Source organism: Diceros bicornis, chromosome 17 (assembly GCF_020826845.1).
Source record: "Diceros bicornis minor isolate mBicDic1 chromosome 17, mDicBic1.mat.cur, whole genome shotgun sequence".
In the NCBI taxonomy this organism is placed as follows: domain Eukaryota; kingdom Metazoa; phylum Chordata; class Mammalia; order Perissodactyla; family Rhinocerotidae; genus Diceros; species Diceros bicornis.
The window spans coordinates 60,380,836-60,405,543 of NC_080756.1; the positions used below are offsets into that span (position 1 = coordinate 60,380,836).

Below are 24,708 nucleotides of genomic sequence, written 5' to 3' on the forward strand. Positions count from 1 at the left end.
TGTGCTCCGCTCCTGAGTTTCTTGCCTTCCAGGGTAGTCTAGTTAGAGTTTGAAACAACTCAAAAATATTGAAATGTCAGACATTAAGCAATTTAAATGCAAACATTACCAATAATATGTGCTATGTAAGTCAGAGACTTTGTCCTATTTATTTCATACAAAATATGGTGAATTTTGGTTTCCTCACCTGTGAAGTAGAAATAAAAATACCCTATAGAGTCATTGTGATATTTAAATGAGATTGGATTTGTAAAACCCAGGTATAATGCATAAAATCCACATATATTCTTTCTGTAGTTAGGTATGTTTTTAATTGAAGAAATAATATATGGTATATCGTAAAAAAATGCAGGCAGAACAAAATGAAAAGTAAGTCTTCTCATTCCAGACCCTGGGCTGTGTACTTCTGTACCAAGAGCACAGTTTTGAATATTTTCCAGTAATTATTCTTTGTACATGTACACTTATATATGATTATGTATTTTTATAACATGTAAATGGCAACATATTATGCATGTTGTCTTATATGCTGCTTTTTTTCATTTAAAAATAGATATTAGCAATCTTTCCTATCAGCAAATATAGGTTTTTTTAATACATTATTGTTTTGTTGTTATTAATGATTGCTGAGTATTCTGTTGTTTGAGTGTATAATAATATAATCTGTTTCCCCCCAGCACTCATTTAATGTGTTTATTTAAAATATGTTAATTTAAAACTGTTCTCTCCTTAGGATCAACTCACTATCCTGAAAGTCTATCCTCCCAAGAAGAAGGGACAGAAGGAAAGACTTCTTTGTAAGAAAGGCTTGAGTATCCCATGAATGAGACAGCAGAAAACCGGTTGGGGTGCAGCAGGACTCCAGAGCCAGATATAAGGCTCAGAAAAGGGCACCAACTTGATGGTACCAGGAGAGGTAATAATGACAACCACCGAGGAGATTTGGAGTCCGTTTTAGAGGCTTTTGTTCTTTCTTCACATCATAAAAAAGTAAGTTAAAGTTGAAGGATGGTAAATGAAACAAAAATTTATAGGGATGTGACTGGAGGGAGGATATTTACAAAAAAAACAAAAAAAGGAAGAGGACATTACATTGCTGGAGAGAGGATGAAGTTTGGAAAAGGAACCTGAGCACGTTTGTAAGTTTTTGTTCAGGATAATTTGAAGTATCTTGTTCTTAAATTAGCTAGATATTATTTGATTTTATTGTTATGCCTTTTCTGCTGACACTTAAAATCATGCTTAGTCTTTTTTATCTTGTTTGAGAAAGGAAATGGGTTTTTGTAGTTACTATATAACATTTATGATTTGACCATGCATTAGTTATGACATTATCATTTCTATTTTTGGAGAAATTTTTTTTTATTGTGGTAACACTGGTTTATAACATTATATAAATTTCAGGTGTATATTATTATATTTTGATTTCTGTGTAGATTACATCATGTTCACCACCCAAAGCCCAATTACAGTCCATCACCACACACATGCGCCTGATCACCTCTTTCGCCCTCCTCCCTCTCCCCTTCCCCTCTAGTAACCACCAGTCCGATCTCTGTCTCTATGCCATTGTTTGTTGTTGTTTTTATCTTCTACTTATTAATGAGATCAAAGGGTATTTGACTTTCTCCCTCTGACTTATTTTGCTTAGCATAATACCCTCAAGGTCCATCCATGTTGTCACAAATGGCTGGATTTCATCGTTTCTTATGGCTGACTAGTATTCTAGTGTGTATATATACCACATCTTCTTTATCCGTTCGTCCCTTGATGGGCACTTAGGTTGCTTCCAAGTCTTGGCTATTGTGAATAATGCTGCACTGAACATAGGAGTGTATGTATCTTTATGCATTCGTGTTTTCATGTTCTTTGGATAAATACCCAGCAGTGGAATAGCTGGATTGTATGGTAGTTCTATTCTTAATTTTTTGTGGAATCTGCATACTGTTTTCCATAGTGGCTACACAAGTTTGCACTCCCACCAGCAGTGTATGAGAGTTCCCTTCTCTCCACATCTTTGCTAACACTTGTTGTTTGCTGTCTTGTTAATTATAGCCATTGTGACGGGAGTGAGGTGATATCTCATTGTAGTTTTGATTTGCATTTACCTGATAGTTTATGATGTTGAACATCTTTTCATGTGTCTGTTGGCCATCTGTGTATCTTCTTTGGAGAAATGTTTGTTCAGATCTTTTGCCCATCTTTTAATTGGGTTGTTAATTTTTTCGTTGAGATGTATGAGTTCTTTATATACTTTAGATATTGACTGCTTATCAGATAAATGGTTTGCAAATATCTTTTCCCAATTGTTAGGTTGTCTTTTTGTTTGGTTTGGTTTCCTTTGCTATGCAGAAGCTTTTTAGTTTGATGTAGTCCCATTTGTTTATTTTTTTCTGTTGTTTCCCTTGCCTGTTCAGACGTGGTACTTGAAAATATACTGCAAAGACCAATGTTGAAGAGCATACTGCCTGTGTTTTCTTCTGTTCCATTGTCTGTTTTTGTGCCAGTACCATGCTGTGTTGCTTACTATAGCTTTGTAGTATATTTTGAAATCAGGGAGTGTGATACCTCCAGCTTTGTTCTTTTTTTCAGGATTCCTTTGGCTCTTCGGAGTTTTTTTTGTTGTTCCATATAAATTTTAGGATTCTTTGTTCTATTTCTGTGAAAAAAGTTGTTGGAACTTTGAAAGGGATTGCATTGAATCTGTAGATTTCTTTAGGAAGTATGGACATTTTAACTGTGTTAATTCTTCCAGTCCAAGAGCACGGAATATCTTTCCTTTTCTTTGTGTCGTCTTCAATTTCTTTCAACAATGTTTTATAGTTTTCAGTGTACAGTTCTTTATATATTTAGGTGTTCCTGTGTTGGGTGCCTAGATATTTACAAGTATAATATCCTCTTAGGGGATTGTCCCCTTTATCATTATGTAGTGCCCTTCTTTGTTTCTTTGTCTCTTGTTACAGTTTTTGTTTTAAAATCTGTTTTGTGTGAGATAAGTATTGCTACCCCAGCTTTCTTTTCATTGCCATTTGCATGGAGTATATTTTTCTGTCCCTTCACTTTCAGTTTGTGAGTGTCTTTAGGTCTGAAGTGTGACTCTTGTATGCAGCATATATATGGGTCTTGTTTTTTTATCCGATCAGCCACCCTGTGCCTTTTGACTGGAGCATTTAGTCCATTGATTTTTTAAAAATTTAATTAATTAATTAATTTTTATTTATTTAATTAATTTATTTTTTTGTGAGGAACATCAGCCCTGAGCTAACAGCCATTGCCAATCCTCCTCTTTTTGCTGAGGAAGACTGGCCCTGAGCTAACATCTATTGCCACTCCTCCTCCTTTTTCTCCCCAAAGCCCCAGTAGATAGTTGTATGTCATAGTTGCACATCCTTCTAGTTGCTGTATATGGGACGCTGCCTCAGCATGGCCGGACAAGCGGTGCGTCGGTGCGCACCTGGGATCTGAACCCCGGGCCGCCAGTAGCGGAGTGCATGCACTTAACCACTAAGCCACAGGGCCGGCCCCAGTCCATTGACATTTAAAGTAGCTATTGATAGGTATGTACTTACTGCCATTTTGTTACTTCTTTTCTGGGTGTTTTAGTAGTTCTTCTCTGTTCCTTTCTTCTTCTCTTGCTCTCTTCTCTTGTGACTTGATGGCTTTCTTTAGTATTATGTTTGGATTCCTTTCTCTTACTTTTTTGTGTATTTATTATAGGTTTCTGGTTTGTGATTACCATGAGGTTCACATATAATAACCTATGTATATAGCAGTCTATATTAAGTTGATAGTCCCTTTAGTTTGACCCCTTTCTAAAGGCTCTACTCTTTTACTCTCCTCCTCCCACATTTTATGTTTTTGATATTATATCTAACCTCTTTTTGTGTGTGTGTGTATCCATTACCCTCTTATCATAGAAATAGGTAATTTCAGCACTTTTGTCTTTTGACGTTCATACTGTCTTTATAGGTGGTTGATCTGCTACCTTTACTATATTTTTGCCTCACCAGTGATTTTATTACTTTTTCTTTTTGATAATTTTCTTATTCCTATTTGTGGTCTTCTCTTTTCCACTTAAGTAAGTCCCTTTACCATTTCTTCTAAGACTGGTTTCTTGGTGATAAACTCCTTTAATTTTTGCTTGTCTGGGAATCTCTCCTTCCATTCTGAATGATAACCTTGCCAGGTAGAGTATTCTTGGCTGTAGGTTTTTTCCTTTCAGCACTTGAAATATATCATGTCACTCCCTTCTAGCCTGTAAGATTTCTGCTGAGAAGTCAGCTGATAGCCTTATGGGGCTTCGTTTGTAGGTAACTTGTTGCCCTGGAGAAATTCTAATTGCATGCTGGAATTACTTCTCCAGCTATGGTTTATCGCCAGTGCGTACATTGAGAGTCAGTAGAATTCTGGGGACAGAAGGCAGATTTTAATCTTTCCTTTCATTTCCGAGAGAAAAGAACAGTTTTTAAATTGTTCAAGCAACTATACCTAGAGAGCAAAGGTATGAATATCTGTGAACAGCTTCAGAAAGTCATTGTTATAGACATTTTGCTCTGTGCTTTGGTACCTTGGAATTATGTAGCATCTGTTCAATGTTGTGGCTCTGGTACAGTGTTTCTCAGACTATTAATTGTGACCATTAGGGGTTTGTGAAATTAATTTTGGTACTATAAGCAGTGTTGAAAAAATTAAATAGCAAAGTAGATATTGAGGTTCATGTATGTAGTAATACACATTTAAACTATGTTATTTGATGAAATTGTTTAGTTTTATATAGATATATATGTATAAAGATAGGAATAATGTATACATTTCTTACTGTGAGTTGTAGTTAAAAACATTTTGGAATGTTTTTAACATTGTTTTCCCAAGAATGCCTGTACATAGAGCTGCATCTTTACCATCCTAAAAGATAAGTGAATTGTGTGGGTAATAGTGGTGTTGGTTTGAGTTCAAGAAGGTTGTCTTGTCGTTTCAGATCTTTTATAAGAATTATACCAGAGCATTGTAGCCATATAGGCTATTGTGGCAAGAAATTTGATATTATTTCTTCTTTTATTCTTTGTAACACTTTATTTTTTTTTATAATTTTATTTATTTATTTACTTTTTCCCCCAAAGCCCCAGTAGATAGTTGTGTGTCATAGGTGCACATCCTTCTAGTTGCTGTATGTGGGACGCGGCCTCAGCATGGCCGGAGAAGCGGTGTGTCGGTGCACACCCGGGATCCGAACCCGGGTCGCCAGCAGCAGAGTGCACGCACTTAACCACTAAGCCACGGGGCCGGCCCTGTAACACTTTATAAGTCAACTTTATACTCTTGGCTAGATGTGTTACAGTGAAGATTATTTGGGAACGTGCGCGTGTATGTGCCCACACATACATAGGACAGATTAGTAGTTTTTAGGATTTAAAAAAACTATTTGTCTACAGTAAGTATAGTGTAATTTGGTCTTTGAAGCAGCATTACTCTTTAAAAAGAAGTTTGACAGGGGCCAGCCCAGTGGCTTAGCGGTTAAGCGTGCGCACTCCGCTTCGGAGACCTGGAGTTCGCAGGTTCGGATCCCGGGCGTGCACAGACACACCGCTTGTCAAGCCATGCTATGGCGGCATCCCATGTAAAGTAGAGGAAGATGGGCACAGATGTTAGCCCATGGCCAATCTTCCTCAGCAAAAAGAGGAGGATTGGCATAGGATGTTAGCTCAGTGCTAATCTTCCTCACAAAAATAAATAAATTAATTAAATAAATAAAAGAAAGTTTGACAGATATCTGGGTCAAAATCTTCTCTCCACACTTAAGATTTTGTTTTCTTGTTGCTATTTTACAGTAATGTGTACTAGCAGCTAAGACTTCCCTATATAGGCTGAGCAAGCTGAGTTTTCCTCAGTTGCTACTAAGGCCTAAGCAGCTAATATTCCACTAATGAGAATTGTCGCTAGATTTGGATGAGTGGCTAGAGTTATCTTTTTTTTTTTTCCTTTTCATTGTATTAAACACATAACATGAAATCTACCCTCTTAGAAATTTTTAAGTGTATGTTATGTTATTGCTGACTATGTGCACGTTGTTGTAGAACTTTTTCATCTTGCATGACTGAAACTTACCCATTGAATAGCAACTCTCCATTTTCCCCACACCCCAGCCCCTGGCAACCACCATTCTACTTTTTCCTTCTATGAGTTTGATTACTTTAGATACCTCATATAAGTGGAATCATGCAGTATCTGTCCTTCTGTGACTGGCTTATTTCACTTAGCATAATATCCTCAAGGTTTGTCCATCTTGTAGCATATGATAAGACTTCTTTTTTAAGGCTAGTGTCCTCTTGTATGTATACACCACATTGTTTTTAACCATTCATCCATTGATGGAAATTTAGGTTGTTTGCACCTCTTGGCTATTGTGAATGATGCTGGAAATATCTCTTCAAGATACTGTTTTCAGTTCTTTTGGAGAGATACCCAGAAGTGGGATTACTGGGTCATATGGTAGATGGTTCTATTTTTAATTTTTTGAGGAACTTCCCTACTGCTTTCCATAGCAGCTGCACCATTTTACATTCCCATCAACAGTGCACAAGTGTTCTAATTTCTCCACATCCTCGCCAACACTTATTATTTTATTTTTTGATACTGGCCATCCTAACAGATGTCATGTGATGTTTCATTATAGTTTTGATTTGCATTTCCTGGATGTTAGTTATGTTGTGTATCCTTTTCATATATCTATTGGCCATTTGTATGTTTTTGGAAAAAATGTCTATTCAAGTCCTTTGTCTTTTTTTTTTTGCTTGAGGAAGATTTACCCTGGACTAACATCTGTGACAGTCTTCCTCTATTTTGTATGTGGGTTGCTGCCACAGCATGGCCGCAAATGAGTGGTGTAGGTCTGCGTCCGGGAACCAAACCTGGGCTGCCAAAGTGGAGTGTGCTGAACTTAACCACTAGGCCACGGGGCCAGCCCCCTTTGTCCGTTTTTCAATTGGGTTATTTGTTTTTTTGCTATTGAGTTGTAGGAGTTCCTTATATATTTTGGATATTATCCCTTTATCAGATATGTGTGTCACCGAGCCCTAAGGGACTGGTGACCCGCAAGTGGGTCCTTTTGCCCAGAGTTGCTTGCGCCGATAGAACAAGACTGGGTTTGGAACAGCAGAGCAGAAACTTTGTTCATTGATCAGTGAATGGAGGAGGCAGAGCTCATACTCTAAAATACCTTTTCCCGGAAGGGAAGGTGAGCAAGGTTCTTCTGGGATGTGAAGGGGGAGGGGTCTCTGCCTCATTGCTCGGGGCAGGGGCATTTGGGGTATGCACAGGTCTTCCCTTCTTGCACACAGCACCTTTTGCACGTGTTTCCTTTTGCGCACAGCACCCCGTCACCATCTTGGACCTTTCTGGTTTGGACTGGTTCTGTGGTTTGACCATTTGGCAGTGTTCTGCCTTGGTTCCTATAAGCAAGCACAACTTACAAACAAAGCATTAGATGTGGAAAATGTCTTTTAGGGACTTCTCTGGGTGACATATGGTTTGCAGATCTTTTCTCCTATGCTGTAGGTTACCTTTCCACTCTGTTTTGCTGTGCAGGAGCCTTTTGGTGTGACTAGTCCCTCTTGTCTAATTTTGCTTTTATTATTTGTGCTTTTGGTGTCATATCGAAGAAATCATTGTCAAGACCAATATTGTGAAGCTTCTCCTCTGTGTTTACTTCTAGGAGATTTATAGTTTTAGATCTTACATTTAAGTTTTTTTGACTTGTCATTTGGAATTGATTTTTGTGTATGGTGAAAGATTAGGGTCCAATTTCATTCTTTTGCGTGTGGATATCCAGTTTTCCCAGCATCATTTGTGGAAGAGACTATCCTTTCTCCATTGTGCAGTCTTAGCACTCTTACCAAAGATCATTTGACTCAGTATGTGTCAGTTTATCCCTGGGCTCTGTTCTGTTCCATTGGTCTGTATGTTTGTCTTTAAAAACAGTACCATACTGTTTTGATTACTCTAGTTTTGTAATGTATTTTGAATTCAGGAAGTGTGATACCTCCAGCTTTGTTGTTCTTTCTCAAGACTAGACTATTTGGGGTCCTTTGTCATTCCATATGAACTTGAGGATTGTTTTTTCTATGACTGGGGTTATCTTAAGGAAGTGGAAATGTAATAAACAGAATTTGAAGAGGATTGACCAGGTTATTGAACACAGGGTCAGAAAACCTATCATCTAGCCTTATAAAATAAGCAAGTTATTTAATTTCTCTGGATTTGTTTTTGTCATATGTAATAGGACAGTAGATGATTTCTGTGTTCCTTTCCAGTTATGATGGGATTCTACATTATTATCAATTTCTTGCTATTAAGAAATGTACTCAAGGGTTTTCAGAATGCACACACACATTGAACTATTCTGAAATATATTCATATCCAATTTAAAGAACTGATGATGATAAAGTAATACCTCTGACAGTTTCTAGAAGTGACTCTAACTGGATGCGTAGTAAAGGCTGATTGAAAATATGGGAAGAGGAAAGGAGGGAGTATTATAGAGCATTTCAAGCAACGGGAGTAGTGTGTGCAAGGTCCTGAGTCTGAAAAGAACTTGGCATATTTAAGAAGTGTAGTGAGTGGATGGGGGAGGATGGTAAGAGATGAGGTAAAAAAAAATGTAGGTAAGGACCCTTGTTTATAGACCACGATATGGAGAAAGTGCATTGGAGGCCATTGGAGCGTTTCAAGTAGGGGAGCGATAAGACCTTATTTACATTCTAAAAAGATCACTTATTGGCTCTTATGTAAAGACAGTAGATTATGGGGGCAGTTGGGAGGAAGAGAAACTTGGAAACAGAACGCTGCTGCAGAAATTCATGAGAGTAACTTAGTCTAAGTTGATGGTGATAGTGGAGTTGGCAAGAAGTAGGTAAATTTGAGCTATGCGTTGAAGGTAGCGTTGACAGAATTTGCTGGTGGATTGGATGTGATGGGTTAAGGAAGAAGGAAATGACAAGAATGACTCAGATATGATGTGAGTAGTTGGATTGATGGAGGTATGGTACTATATTGTGAGACAGGAAAAACTAGAGGATGAGTTTGGAGGTGAAGCAGGTGTAGGTGGGAGGATCAAGAGTTTGCTTTTGGCCGTGTTAAATGTGAAATACCTGTGAGATATCTTAGTGGATATGTCAAGAAAGTAGTTGGGTATGAGTGTGGAATTCCAAAGAGAGGTCTGTGCTGGAGATAATCATTTAGGAAGTAGCAGCAATGTAGATGATATTTAAAACTTTTGAAATGGTTAGGGTTACTTAAGAGGGGAAGAGTGAAGAAAGGGAAGAGAGAAAGACTTAGCGTGAAGAACACCAGCATTCACTGGGCATTTCAAGGAGAGAAAGCAAGTAGAGGAAGCTAAGAAAGAGAAGCCTGTGAGATAGAGGAAGAACTGGGGGAGTGTAGCATCACAAAAGCCAAGAAAGTGTTTCAAGAAGGAGGAGAGGGAGCAGTGATTTGTGTCTGCTAAAGAGATCATGGATGAAAAGGATAGAAAAGTAACCGTTGGTTCTGGTTGGTGAATTTAACAAGAGCTATTTTGGTGGAGAGGTGGGAACAGAAACCAGACACTGGAGTAGATCAAATTGTGAATAGCAGGTGATAAGTATTCATGACATGTTATAAGCGCTTCCTTCTCTGTTATGTAAAAAGATGTTTTAAACAAGTGAATTTTTTCCGAAGTGTGTTTTCCATGTGCTGAAATTATTGTAAAACTTTCTGGTTTTCCATGCAGAATAACACTTAGAATTACATAAAACCTTTAACTTTTTGCTTATTCTTTCTTAAATGAGTATGTTTTGCAGTCTACTTATGGCACATGTGTAGATGTAAGTATTTATTTTTTAGGTATTTTTGGACTACAAAAGGAATACTTAAGACTAAAAGTGGAGGACATTAAGGCCTACTATATTCTAACTCTCTAGATTTGTGGAGAATTTTTCCTGGATTCTGTGGACTTGTTCTTGGAATCCATGCTATAATTACTTTCATGGTATTTAAATATCAAAATGTGAATTATGAATGGTAAAACAAGTATCTTCAGTGCAGGCAGATGTTCTGGTAATTTTTTTATCTCTGAAAATATTCACAATATGCATATTAAATAATGGTAAATAAAAAAGCAGAAGATAAAATAGTATTTGTATATGTTATAATTTGTAAAGTCATATGCAGTGAAATTTAGAGTTACGTAAATGTTTTAATGTTAGTGTACCAAAAAACCTATATTCTTGTGTTAGTCAGCTTTTGCTACAGGAACTAAATACTCCAAAAGCTCAGTGATTTACAACAATAAACACACACCTTAAATGAGGGCTATAAGTCAGGTGTGACTGCTCTAGGTTGCCAGTCTACTGCAGGTCAGCTCCATGTGTCTTCTCATTCTGGGACCCAGGCTGAAGGAAGCTGCCTGGGGCATGTTCTCATGGCAGATTGCAAAGGTCCCAGAGAACAACCCAAATTACACATTTGCGTTTCAAGTTTCTGCTCATGTATGATGTATGTTACATCTGCCCACATTCCATTGGCCAAAGCAGTCATATGGCCAGGTCCAAAGACAATGGGATGGGGATTATATTCCTCTATGGGGAAGGAGTGAGTGAATAATTGAGAACTTTAATATATAATCTGCCACAAGTTCTAAAGGAAAAAAGCATTCCACATCCTAGGATCTTTACATAGGTTATTGTACTTCATGTAATAAGACTCAGTGCTGAGTCTGATGCTGGAGAATTTTCTACTTATACCACAGAATACTGGATTGACAGTTGCAAGATCTGGGTTCTTCCATTTATCTAACTCCTGACTATGACTTTGCAAAACTTTTTAGTGCGTCAATAAAAAAAAGAGTAACAATAACACTGTGTATGTTACACCTTCTATATGCATATTACACGAATAATGTAAGAATTTATGTGAAAATTCTTTTAGTTTTTAGATTTGATGTTTGCTTTTCTGTTCCTGTCTGTTGCCCTGAATTCTAATTATGAGCATTGAGTTAAAAAAACAAAAACAACTTAGCATTGTAAATAGCCAGAGGTTTCTTCAGATGATGTAAATTAGTGTGTACAGTTGAACTGACTATTCTATGATGTGTTGAGCGTCTGTGCCTTATAGATGAGAAAACTGAGATAGTGAAAGCCTAAGTGACCTAGAGCCTCCTAGTAAATGCAGTAGCTGACATTCGGGTCTTACGACTATAATTTTTTTGTTATTTTCAACATTTTCCCAGTGGTTTATAATTTGGGGCAGTTTTGACTCCCAGGAAATATTTTGCAGTGTCTGGAGACATTTTTGGTTGTCAAAACTAGGGGAGTTGTGCTACTAGCATCTAGCAGGTAGAGGCCAGGGATGCTGCTGAACATTCTACAATGTACAGACAGCCCCCATCACAGAAACTGATCTAGCCTAATATGTCAAGAGTGCCAAGGTTGAGAAACTTGGTAAGAATATGTCTTAGATATAAGTTAGAATAAACTACCTCAGTGTAGCACATTGTCACAATAAGCATATCTAGAACTGTTATACTTTTTAGTAATAGAAGTATTGTAGCCATGTATTTTTTAAGATCCAGGGCTGTCATTTTGCAGGTCTCCAAGAGATTCCATCAAATCATAATCCATGTAAATGATCTGTCTTAAGTTTTGCTGTGCACAGCCTGAAGGATGGAACACAGTGGCCCTGTTTGCTTCCTCTGGGCCGGGTGCCTTTCTAAGTGCTGGGAATATGGTGGTGAATAAGAGCCATGATTCTCGCCTGCATGGTGCAAGTGCAGAAGTGGAGAAGACACAGGCAACAAACCCCTGAAACATGTAAATGAGTAAGGTAATTACAGATAGTGATAAGTGCTAGAAGGAGAAAAGTGTCCTAAGGTAATAGGGTAGTTAGTGAGATGCTTTTTCAAAATTTTTAGTTTTTATTTAAGACTTTATTTTATTAGAGCATTTTTAGGTTCACAGCAAAATTGAGGAGAAAGGACAGAGATTTCCCGCATGCCCCCTGCCCTCACATGTGTATAGCCGCCCCCACTATCAACATCCTCCACCAGAGTGGTACATCTGTTGTAATTGATGAACCTATACTGACACATCATAATCACCCAAAATCCATAGTTTACATTATAGTTCACTCTTGATGTTGTATATTCTATGGGTTTGGACAAATGTATAATGACATATATCCATCATTATGGTATTATATCTATCATTATGGTATTATATAGAGTAGTTTCATTGCCCTAAAAGTCTGTGCTCTGCCTATTACACCCCCAGTGCCCCCTCCCCCCGCCCACTTCTTTAGATATAGCGGTAAAGGAAAGCCTCTCTAAGGGGAGAGCATGTTTGAGGTGAGGCCTGAATGATAAGGAACCAGCAAAGACCTGGGGAGAGAGTGTTTCCAGGTAGAGGAAACAAGCTAGTGCAGAGGTCCAAAGGTAAGAATAGGCTTTTCTCTTTCTTCTCCTCCTCCTTTTTTTTTTTTTTTTTTTTAAGGCCTGAGAGAAAACCAGTGGGAGGGATCAGATCATATAGGTGTATAGAAGGAGTTTAGGTTTTATTAATAAAATCTATGGGAAAGTGGGCAGCCTTTGGGATGTTTAAACAGGAGAGAGAGATTGGTGATTTTACAAAAATCACTTTGGATATGGCGAATGGATTGTGAGAAGACAGAATGGAAGGACAGGAGCCTGTTCGAATGTTCTAGGTGAGAGATGGTATTGGCTTGAAACAGGATGGTAGTAGCAGCAGAAAAGGAGAGAGGTGGATGGAACTGGGTATATTATGGAGGTCAGGCCAGCAGGACTTCCTGATGGATTGGATGTGGAGAGTGAGGAAAAGAGAGAAATCAAGGATGATAGTGGGATGTTTTAACCGAGTTAAAACCATGATTGAGGAGCCGACCCCGTGGCTTAGCGGTTAATTGTGCACGCTGCGCTACTGGCGGCTCTGGTTCGGATCCCGGGTGCGCACTGATGCATCACTTCTCCGGCCGTGCTGAGGCGGCGTCCCACATACAGCAACTGGAAGGATGTGCAACTGTGACATACAACTATCTGCTGGGGCTTTGGGGAAAAAAAAAGGAGGAGGATTGGCAATAGATGTTAGCTCAGAGCCAGCATTCCTCAGCAAAAAGAAGAGGATTAGCATGGCTGTTAGCTCAGGGCTGATCTTCCTCACAAAAAAAATAAAAAAATAAACTTAAAAAAAAAAACAAACCCAAGATTGATAAGGAGTAGATTTAAAGGAGGGAAATCAAGAGTTCTGTTTTAGAATGTGAGACTTGAGGTTCTCATTTGTCATCTTAGAAGAGATTTTGAGTAGGCAGTAACTATATCACTATGATTTTAATGTACCACTGTTTCTTAACTATATTTAGAACTGATGCCTGTGCTTATTGAATCTAAAGAATTTTAAAGCGTGAAGGAATTTCAGGCTAGCCAATTTGAGATTAAAAATGGCAACAAAGTTCTGTTTATAATATTAGTTATCACATTTTAGCTATGAGATAGTAAAATATGTTTCTTAAGAGTTCAGAATTTGCCCACCCAGTCCCTTTTGTGTCAGATTTCCATTAATTGATTGTTTCTTGTTATACTATGTATTTTTGTTTAACATCTTCACTTGAGAGAGTGTTGTCTTCTAAATATGATATTTGTGTTTTTTGTTTCACTAACAAATAATCAAGTGAATGTGATTTTTACATCCTTATGAATGAACTCATTATATTGCCCTGAAAACCTGTATTTGATTTTCCTTTACTCTTAGAGCTAACCCAAAAGCCAACAGCCTGAACAAAAGAACCGTTTCTTTCTTCCCATCTTTTTAAACTGATTTTGTATGAGGAATCAAGGAGTGAGAGGATCTGATCCATAGATGGTGGAATCTGAGAGCTGAAAGGCTTTCTGAAACCATCTTGTTTACCTTCTTCAGTTTACCAATGAGGAAATTGTGTGTTTTTTCCTATTGAAAATTTGTTTTTTTGTGTATTGTTTCTCTTTGGAGTGAAAGTGTTACCAATTTTGCTTCCCTTTGGTGGGACTTGAACCCACAATCAGAGGGGACCCAAGGAAGACCCCAGGGCTGGTGGACCTCGAACCCACAATCAGCCCCTTTTCTTCCTCAGAGGGTTCTTTTCTGTTCAGTGTCGTGGATTTGAAACGAAACTGAAGCTGAGTGTTCCACAGCACAAGCTTTATTCTATGGCCAAAGATTGGAGAAGTGGAAACTACGTTCACAAATCAACTTCTCAGCTCCTTGGGTGATTAAGCAGCTATTATAAGGGGTCTAGGTAATGAAGGGGAGAAATAGTCATAGTTTTTTGGGGGAAATGGACAGGCTTTTCTGGGGAGCAGGGGTGCCACCTCTTTTCTTTCCTTATTTGGTTATATCCTGCCATTGCCATGGCAGTTGTAAACTGTCATGGCGTCAGTGGGTGTGTTCTGTAATATGGTAATATATTACAATAAGCATATAATGAGCTGTGGGGTCTATGTCAGGTAAAGTCAGATTGCCATGTTGCCTTCAACCAGTTTTGACTGATTTTGTTTAGCCATCTTTTCCTTCCTTCCTTTGTGGTTTCCTGCAAGCTAAAGACAACACGTTAGGCTTGTTCTGAGCAGGGTTGTGGTTAATGTCTTATGGGGCCAGGGGCTAGGGTAACAGAAGTTTTTTGCTGAAAAAGAGGAGGTGTTTTATGAAGAGACCAGCATATCTGTATGTACTACCTACTTGGGAGATGGTTTCAATAGAAAACTTATTGGATCCTTTAAGCAGTGAAAACTTTTCTTCTGTTTCAGTCCTCCCTTGGCCCTTCTTCTTTATTCATTGCAACTTCTGTTCTGTATTTAATCTATAGAGTGCTGTCCCTTGTTGCTGATTTCAGGGTGGTTAGTATAGAATAATCATGGGAGCTAGAAAAGAACAGAATGGGGGTATAGAGTTACAGAAAAATATGCAATTTTGAGACTGAAAGACAAAATATTAAATCTACAAGTGCCTTGAAGAGTTTTATTTACTGAGTTTTTATTTATTTTTGGAGAAAGAATTCGTTTCTTGTAATTTCCAGTTTTGAAGTGGAAGTATATGAACTGTTAGCAAGTAGAGTGTATCCTTCTACCTAATTCTAATAATGCCTTAAATTTGTATGTAGCACTTTCACAGACATTATCTCATTTGCTTCTCAAAACAGCACTCTGAAATAGGAAGAACAGATATCTCTTTTTGAAAGTAAGGTTTAGAAAGCTTAGAGTTATTTGCCCAAGGTCACATGGCTAAATGAGAGCATGTGCTAAGTCTTCTGACTGCTTTTTCTGCTGAACAGAGCTGCCTTTATGAGAATTGGTACCACATTGACTTCCTGTTTCTCAATTCCAGATTCTGCCCCTGAGTATTTATGTTGAGCCCAGAGGTTAGAGTCAACTGTTGGTACTTGTTTTTTGACAGAATTGTTGTTGCACACCTCATTTTCTGTTAGGCCAGGATAATTTTGCTTTGCAGATGCATTCTAACCTTTTAATGGATTTTCTGTTTATTTTGAAAATAAATAAACCTAATGTGTCGTGGTGCAGTCTTTCAAATTTCTAATGATTTTGCATCATTTTCTTTGAGTATTTTTTTCCCTCTTTTTAAGATGTAGAACTTAACTAGATTGTGTAGACTTTTAAAGTATGATGGTAGTTTCCCTTAGGCTTTCTAGTTGCATTAAATACCAGTCGTGCATAAGGATAAAAGCATAATGGAAAGGCAACAGGGGTGTCTTTTTTTTTTTTTTTAATTAAAAACAAGTGAAATTCTGAATTTATAAAAATAAGGTTTAAAGGTAGTTATATCTGTTACAGAGTGATGTGTCTTTTTGTACAAGTGTTCACCAACAGGTTCTTTTAAATCAGTGAATCTATTAGGAGTGCTTATCCGATCACCTATGGCGCTTTAGAGAAAATAAATACAAATACCATAAGTTCATTCCAAGACCTACTGTTTTAAAATCTTTGGGTCCTGAATGTATGTATTTTTTAAAAACTTCACAATGAAAATGCTCACTACTATTTAAAAACTAGCGCCTAAAGTCATAGTTCTGTTTTATTGAAAACAGTTAATGTATTAAAAACTTCTCCAGAACATGCTTTGCAAAGAAACAAATCTCTACATGTCCTCTGAGGAATATTTGGGAAATAAAGTTAGATTTATTTACTGTTTTTTAAAGGAAAATGTCACATTTACTCACAGTTGACTCTTTAAAAAATATTGAGATAATTCACATGTAAAATTCACCCATTTCAAGTGTACAAATGAGTGGTTTTAGTATATTCAGAGTTGTGCAACCATCACAACAACCTAAGTTTAGAACATTTTTATCATCCCCAAAAGAAACCTCTTAACTCTTAGTTATTACTTCCTATCCCCACCCTCTAATCCTAGGCAGCTTCCAGTCTACTTTCTGTCTCTATGAATTTGGCTATTCTGGACTTTTGGAACCATGCGATATGTGTTGTTTTGTGACTTGCTCTTTTACTTAGCATAATGTTTTCAAGGTTCATCCGTGTTGTAGCATGTATCAGAACTTCATTCCCTTTTATGGCCAAATGATACTCCATCGTATGGATATACTGTATTTTATTTATCCAAAATCAGTTGATGGACATTTGTGGTGTTTCCACTTTTTGGCTCTTATGAATAATGTTGCCATGAACATTCATGTACAAGTTTTTGTGTGGATGTATGTTTTCATTTCTCTTGGGCATATACATGGGAGTGATTTTTCTGGGCTGTGTGTTAACTCTATGTTTAACATTTTGAGGAACTGCCAGACTGTTTTCCACAGTAGCTGTACCATTTTACATCCCCTCCAGCAGTGTGTGAGGGTTCCACTTTCTCTACATTCTGGCCAACACTTGTTTTTGTCTGTCTTTTTGAATATAGCTATCTTAGTGGGTGTGAAGTGGTATCTCATTGTGGTCACAGTTGACTCTTGAGCTTTTATCAGGAGACCTACCTAGGTTAGCTGTGGCTGAGGATTCTAATTATTTAACCTCTTTGAAGACTTTGGAAATAGAAGCTAAATTCAAACCCATTACAAAACTCAAGTTGTGTCAATTCAACTTCTAATAGTCCACTTCTTTTCATCTATAGTGCTACTACTTTAGTCTAAGCCATTATCATCTTCCATCTGGAAAATTGGGCTAGATCTCCTAACAGGGCTTTCTGTTTTGTTTCTTGTTCCTGTCCAATATATTCTTTACACAGTTGCTAAAGAGAGCTCTTAAAAATGCAAAGTTTGTTATGCCATTCCCGTTTTTAAAAATTCTTCATTTGCTTCCCATTGCACTTAGGATAAAATCCCCACTCCTTTCCATAGCCTACAGAAGTCTGTGTGATCTCACCTCTGCCAGTCTCTCTAACCTTATTTCTCTTCCTTGTTCAGCGAGTGGCAACCACACTGGCCTTATTTCACTTCGTTAAATAGGCTTGGCTCTCTCCAGCTTCAGAACCTTCAAACATGGCTGTTTCTTCTGCTTGGAGTGTTTTTATATCCACACCTCTGGCTAACTGCTGCTCATCCTTTAGTATTCAGGTTAAGTATCACTTCCTCAGAGAAACCTTTCTCAAATTCTCTGTTCCCGTTCTATATCAGCTTCCCCATTGTTATCTTGAATCATACCTTTTATTTTCCATCACGGTACATATCACAACTTATAATTATAGGTTTATATGATTAGATGTTTAATGATTATTTTTGCTGGTAGGCTCTATGTTCCATGGTGGAAAGAATCTTGCCTTGCCTTTTAGCCCAGTCTTTGATTCATGGTTGGCATATAACACTTAGTTGTTGAATAAACTTAGCAGCAGCCAGTTTAGAGTTCTATGTCTAAATTGTCTTAAGTCGTTTCCATAAAGAGATGTACAGGAAGAGAACATTGGGGTTATACTATTTTGATGTTCAGGAAAACTTAATTGACATACTTTTTTAATTCTATAATGGAATAAATGCATTCTTATTATATATTAGAAGGATAATGATAGCTCACATTTATTGAGCCTTTACAGTAGATGAGGCAATTTTCTAAGCTCTTTTGCAAATATTGTCTCATTCATTCCTGAAGTAGCCCTATGGTCTCTGTTTTACCAGTGAGGAAACTAGGGGTCCATTGAATTTATATGAGTTATACACTGGGACTCTTGTTGGAAGATCATATACTATTTCTATTCTTGGGGGCTGGATTTTCTTTTCATTGGTTTATTGTCAAAAGTGTGATTTGGTAATTTCAGTGGTTGTTTGCCTTGAATACGTTTTAAGGGACATTATTTCCAGAGATGGTCAAAATTGTGGAAAAAGAGATCCTGTGATAGGTGACAGTGATCCTTTGTAGTTGTGGAATTGACTCTTAGTGTGACATCAAATGAAATACCTGTGTGCACAGTTATTCAGTTTCTCTATGTGTAGGAGTCCTTTATATGGGTGATGGAGAGGTTAATCTCTTTCGTTCCTTATGAAGCAAAATGGTCCTTTAAGAAAGTACTGGACTGGAAGTCACTTTAAAATTAAAATCTCTGGGATAGGAATCTGTATTTTTCACAAGCTCCCCCACGTGATTCTGGGGCACGCTTGAAAGTTGAGAACTGATGATTATAGTCTTCTCCTTTTCATGATACATATGTATAGGTTCCAGATTGATGGAGTTTCCAGCAAAGTAAAGCTAGGCCCAGAAGAGCTGAGTGTGTCCTCTTCTGTAAATGGAGTATCTAATACTATGTACCTTGTCTCGCAGGGTTGTAGTGAGAATAAGATAAGTTAGTAGATGTAAAGCAGTGAGAACAATGCCTGGTACAAGGGAAGTACTTAATAAATGTTAGATGTAGCACATCATTGGAGGTATATATTTGTGTCAAAAAGAAAAGACTTGCTTAAATTTCACCTTAGAAAGGCAGACTATCCTGTTCAAAGGACAAAGTTAATCTATCAGATTACTGTTTTTTTATATTATCGTTCTTATTAGACTTTGTAATCATCTTTCGTAAAACAAGAAAAAGATTGATGTGATTATTAGTCTCCACTCACCTGAACGTAATGTCTATCCCCAATACCTAAAATAGTCTGGGGATATTGTATTTGGTCAATAAATAAAGAAATGAATGAATGATTGAACTTGAGTTTTAGCCCTGGCCCTGCTGCCAACCAGCTGTGTGACTTGGGCCAATTTTCTTAATTTCTTTGGGCCTGATTTTCTTTGTACTGAAATGAAGTTGTTGAACTAGATGATACCTAAGGTTTTCTCAACCTCCAAATTTCTCTGATCTCCCCCCTGTAGTTTTAACACTTTTTTGTTAGAGGATAAAAGAAGAATGAGGGTCATAATTAGTTTTTTCATAAATCAGTTCAATTAGGAGTCTTTGCTTAAACAGCCCTAAATATTTAATGGCTACTTTTATCACTTTCGTCATGTTTGGTTTTATTTAGTGAAGTTATTTCTGTGTGCCAGTGGATAATCTCGAAGGAAGCAGTTTGGTAAAAGGAAAAAAAACGATTTTGGGTTCAGAGAGACCTGGATTTGAATCCCTGATCTCTTCTATATCATTATTTCCTAACCTTTTTGAGTGGGAGGATCCTTTAAAGAAAAAAAACAACAGAAACCTTATTGAAGTATAAAACGCATACAGAAAAGTGCATGTATCGTAAGTGGATAATAAACTGGGCACACCTGTGTAACCAGCACTCTTAGATGTCCCCTTAATGCTCCCTCCCCCGAAGGTAACCATTTTCATGACTTCTAATGGCATAGTTTTGCCTGTTTTTGTGCTTTATATCATTGGAACCATTCAATATGTACTCTTATATCTGGCTTCTCTCACTCAGCATCATGTTTGTGAAATTTATCTGTTTACTTAGTGTAGTTGTAGATTGTTCATTTTCTTTGCTCTATAGTATTTCTGTATATGACTGTACCACATTTTGTTTATTATTGTATTGTTGAAGGCTATCTAGATTGTTTCCAGTTTGGGGCTATTACAAATAACATCTCTATGAATATTCTAGTACTTATCTTCTGATGAACATATAGATGCATTTCTGTTAGCTGTATACCAAGGAATGGAATTGCTGGGTCAGGAAATGACCCCTTTCCTCCTTTAAATGTTAAAGACATTTAACAGACCCTCTACATGATAGTCATATTTTTAGTATTAATTTGAAAAAATAAATGATAGAAATTGGCTGTGAATTCAGTTCATCTTAAGAGAATTTGTATTTTGTAAATCACTATAGCACCTACATGGATTTGGAAAGTAGTAGCACCTACGTGTAAGATAATGTCATTTGGTTGGGAATCAAGATACTACTTAGAACTGTGTAACTTCCCTTAGCTTCCATTTCTTCATTTATCACACTCAATCTGGATTCCCACGTTATAAAATGGGGATAGAAATACTCATCTTAGAAGGTTGTTGTGAAGATTTGATTATTTAATTTGTAAAAGCACTTAGTACAGTGTTTGACATGTAGTCAGTACACAATAAATAATAATTCTGTTACCCTGTCCTTCCTTTATAATAGTACTCAAGTAATTGAAGTAAATCCTGGTAAACACATCCTGAACTTACCTATATATTTCAACCAGCTTCGATTTCAACAGTCTTTTCACAAAGGTGATTTCTAAATCTGTCATCTTAGTACTGACCTCTTTATTGGACCTTTAACTGTTTCATATTGAACTAACTCAGCCTGCTCCCTCCCCTTACTAGCTTTTCCTTCTGACTGCCTAATTTCTATTAAATACCAACTTTCTTTCAAGCACCCAAAGTTGGTTCCTGGAACATCAGAGTGGAAGGAATACCAAGAGTCATTTAGTTTAGTAAAGATGCAGGCATGCATTTATTCTTTACAGATATTTTTAGTATTTTTTTTTTTTTTTTTTTACCATGTATTGGCACTCTGAGAATACAAAGATACAGTTTCAGCCCTTATGCAACTTACAGTCTAGTTGGAGAGAGAGACAAGTAAGTCAGTATATTTGTGGTAAGTGCTGTGTGATTGTTTGCATAGCCTACTATGGGAGCAGCTCTACCTGCAGGTAGGGATCTGGGGAGGTAAAACTTGAGTTTCAGAGTTAGCTAAGAGAAAGGACTAAAGGGCATTCTAGGCAAAGGGAACAGCAGATGTGAACACTCAGAAGTAAGAAATAGCGTGATGCTTTTTAGGGAATAGTAGTAATAATAGCTAACATGTATTGAATATACCTTGGTGTGTACTGATGTCTGAACCTGCAAAATGTTCAGCATAGCTAGAATGAAGGATCAAGGGTACAAGGGAGTGGCGAGTTTGTTGGCAAGTAAGCCTAGACAATTGGGGCCTAAAATCCAGATCTCTAGACTCCTGGTCCAATATTCTTCCATCATCCAAAATTCTTTTTGAAATGTGTAATGTTGTGTATTGATTGAAATGAATAGGCCATTGTTTCTAGGTCTCTAACTGGAAAACCTGGGCTCTTTTAACTATATCTGGTGAAGTGTATACAGTTAAGCATTTTGTAAGCTCTTTAGACAAAAATACAAAAGAGCTGTTTCAAACCAGGTTGCCCTGATCTTTAGTTTTATGGCTTTATTTCACATCTCTGAGTTTTCAAAGTATTAAGTTGAATAAAGAGAGCAGCCTTTATGATTGTCCTGCTTTTCCTCTGCTCCATATTCTTCTTCATAAATGGGGGATTAGGAGCCAACTTTTATTCATTCAATCTAGGAATTATTCTGTTGAACTGATTTACTTTAACCAAACTCTTAAGAATGCCACTATATATTAGTTTATCATAAGAAAGCTAACTTGTATGTACACCTGAAATTTTTACAATGTCATAAACCCATGTTACTGCAATAAACAAAAAATTAAAAAGAAAGAAAGCTAACTTGTAAATAGACTCTCCTGTCTGCTGATCACTTCAGTTTCATTTCTTGAGGAAGTCTACTTAGGAAATTCAGTTAAGATTAGAGAGAGTTGCTATGTGAGAATTAAAAAAAAATGGATGATTTTAAAGGTCTTTTCCATCCAGTTTTTTTTTTTCTGTCGTTTTTTTTTTTTATTGATGTTTTAATAGTTTTTAACATTGTGAAATTTTGGGTTGTACATTTTTGTTTGTCCATCACCATATATATGTCTCCCTTCACCCCTTGTGCCCAGCCCCCATAGCCCCTGGTAACCACAATATAGTTTTCTTTGTCCATGTGTTGGTTTATATTCCACATATGAGTGAGATCATACAGTGTTTGTCTTTCTCCTTCTGGCTTACTTCACTTAACATAATACCCTCCAGGCCCATCTATGTTGTTGCAAATGGGACGATTTTGTCTTTTTTTATGGCTGAGTAGTATTCCGTTGTATATATATACCACATCTTCTTGATCCAATCGTCAGTCGAGGGACACTTAGGTTGCTTCCACTTCTTGGCTATGGTGAATAATGCTGCAATGAACATAGGGGTGCATAAGCCTCTTTGGATTGTTGATTTCAGGTGCGTTGGATAGATTCCCAGTAGTGGGATGGCTGGATCATAGGGCATCTCTATTTTAATTCTTTGAGGAATCTCCATACCGTTTTCCATAGAGGCTGCACCAGTTTGCATTCCCACCAGCTGTGTATGAGGGTTCCTGTTTCTCCACATCCTCTCCAACATTTGTTGTTTTTTGTCTTGGTGATTATAGCCATTCTCACGGGTGTGAGGTGATATCTTAGTGTTGTTTTGATTTGTATTTCCCTGATGATTAATGATGTTGAACATCTTTTCATGTGCCTATTGGCCATCTGTATATCTTCTCTGGAGAAGTGTCTGTTCATTTCCTCCGCCCATTTTTTGATCGGGTTGTTTGTTTTTTTGTTGTTCAGTTGTGTGAGTTCTTTATATATTATAGAGATCAACCCCTTGTCAGATGTATGTTTTGCAAATATTCTCTCCCAGCTGGTGGGTTGTCTGTTCATCTTGATTCTGGTTTCGTTTGTCTTGCAGAAGCTCTTTAATCTGACAAAGTCCCACTTGTTTATTTTTTCTTTAGTTTCCCTAGTCTGGGTAGGCCTGTCATCCAAAAAGATTCCTTTATGACCAATGTCAAATAGTGTGTTGCCTATATTTTCTTCTATGAGTTTTATAGTTTCAGGTCTCACCTTCAGGTCTTTGATCCATTTTGAGTTAATTTTTGTGAATGGCAATAGCAGATGGTCCACTTTCCTTCTTTTGCCTGTGGCTGTCCAGTTTTCCCAACACCATTTATTGAAGAGACTTTCCTTTCTCCATTGTATGTTCTTAGCTTCTTTGTCGAAAATTAGCTGTCCGTATATGTGTGGTTTTATTTCTGGGCTTTCAATTCTGTTCCATTGATCTGTGTCTGTTTTTGTACCAGTACCATGCTGTTTTGATTATTATTGCTTTGTAGTATGTTTTGAAGTCAGGGATTGTGATGCCTCCTGCTTTGTTCTTTTTCTTAGGATTGCTTTAGCTATTCGGGGTCTTTTGTTGCCCCATATGAATTTTAGTATTCTTTTTTCTATTTCCGTGAAGAATGTCATTGGGATTCTGATTGGGATTGCATTGAATCTGTAGATTGTTTTAGGTAATATAGACATTTTAACTATGTTTCGTCTTCCAGTCCACGTGCATGGGATATCTTTCCATTTCTTTATGTCATCATCGATTTCTTTCAATAATGTCTTGTAGTTCTCATTGTATAGGTCATTCACCTCCTTGGTAAGATTTATTGCTAGGTATTTTATTCTTTTTCTTGCAATTGTAACTGGTATTATCTTTTTGAGCTCTCTTTCTGTTGGTTCATTATTAGCATACAGAAATGCAACTGATTTTTGTAGATTGATTTTGTACCCTGCGACTTTGCTGTAGTTGTTGTTTATTTCTAATGGTTTTCCAATGGATTCTTTAGGGTTTTCTATATATACAATCATGTCATCTGCAAATAGTGTGAGTTTCACTTCTTTGTTACCTATTTGGATTCCTTTTATTCCTTTTTCTTGCCTAATTGCTCTGGCCAAAACCTCCAGTACTATGTTGAACAGGAGTGGTGAGAGTGGGCAGCCCTGCCTCGTTCCTGTTCTCAGAGGAATGGCTTTCTGTCTTTCCCCGTTGAGTATGATGTTGGCTGTGGGTTTGTCATAAATAGCCTTTATTATGTTGAGGTACTTTCCTTCAATTCCCATTTTATTGAGAGTTTTTATCATAAATGGATCTTGTATCTTGTCAAATGCCTTCTCTGCGTCTATTGAGATGACCATGTGGTTTTTATTCTTTGTTTTGTTGATGTGATGTATCACGTTGATTGATTTGTGGATGTTGAACCATCCCTGCATCCCTGGTATAAATCCCACTTGATCATGGTGTATGATCTTTTCAATGTATTGCTGTATTCGGTTTGCCAAAATTTTGTTGAGGATTTTTGCATCTATGTTAATCGGCGATATTGGCCAGTAATTTTCTTTCTTTGTATTGTCTTTGTCTGGCTTTGGTATCAGGGTGATGTTGGCCTCATAGAATGATTTAGGAAGTGTTCCATCTTCCTCTGTTTTTTGAAATAGTTTGAGAAGGATGGGTATTAAATCTTCCTTGAATGTTTGGTAAAATTCTCTGGAAAAGCCATCTGGTCCTGGACTTTCATTTTTTGAGAGGTTTTTGATTACTATTTCAATCTCTTTACT

The 24,708-nt window shown here is 37.2% G+C and overlaps 1 protein-coding gene across 4 annotated transcripts in view; it reads left to right on the top strand.

Moving 5' to 3' along the window:
* ADIPOR2 (adiponectin receptor 2) overlaps positions 1 to 24,708 on the top strand; it is a 429,864-nt gene that overhangs the window by 69,585 nt on the left and 335,571 nt on the right. For all 4 annotated transcript variants that reach the window (XR_009222598.1, XM_058559140.1, XM_058559139.1 and 1 more), the window contains one exon: positions 734 to 990. Coding sequence is in view for 3 of the 4 variants with exons in the window: in XM_058559140.1 (XP_058415123.1) it covers positions 820 to 990 (171 nt within the window). In the remaining variant the exon portion in view is untranslated. The remainder of the gene's footprint in view (positions 1 to 733; positions 991 to 24,708) is intronic.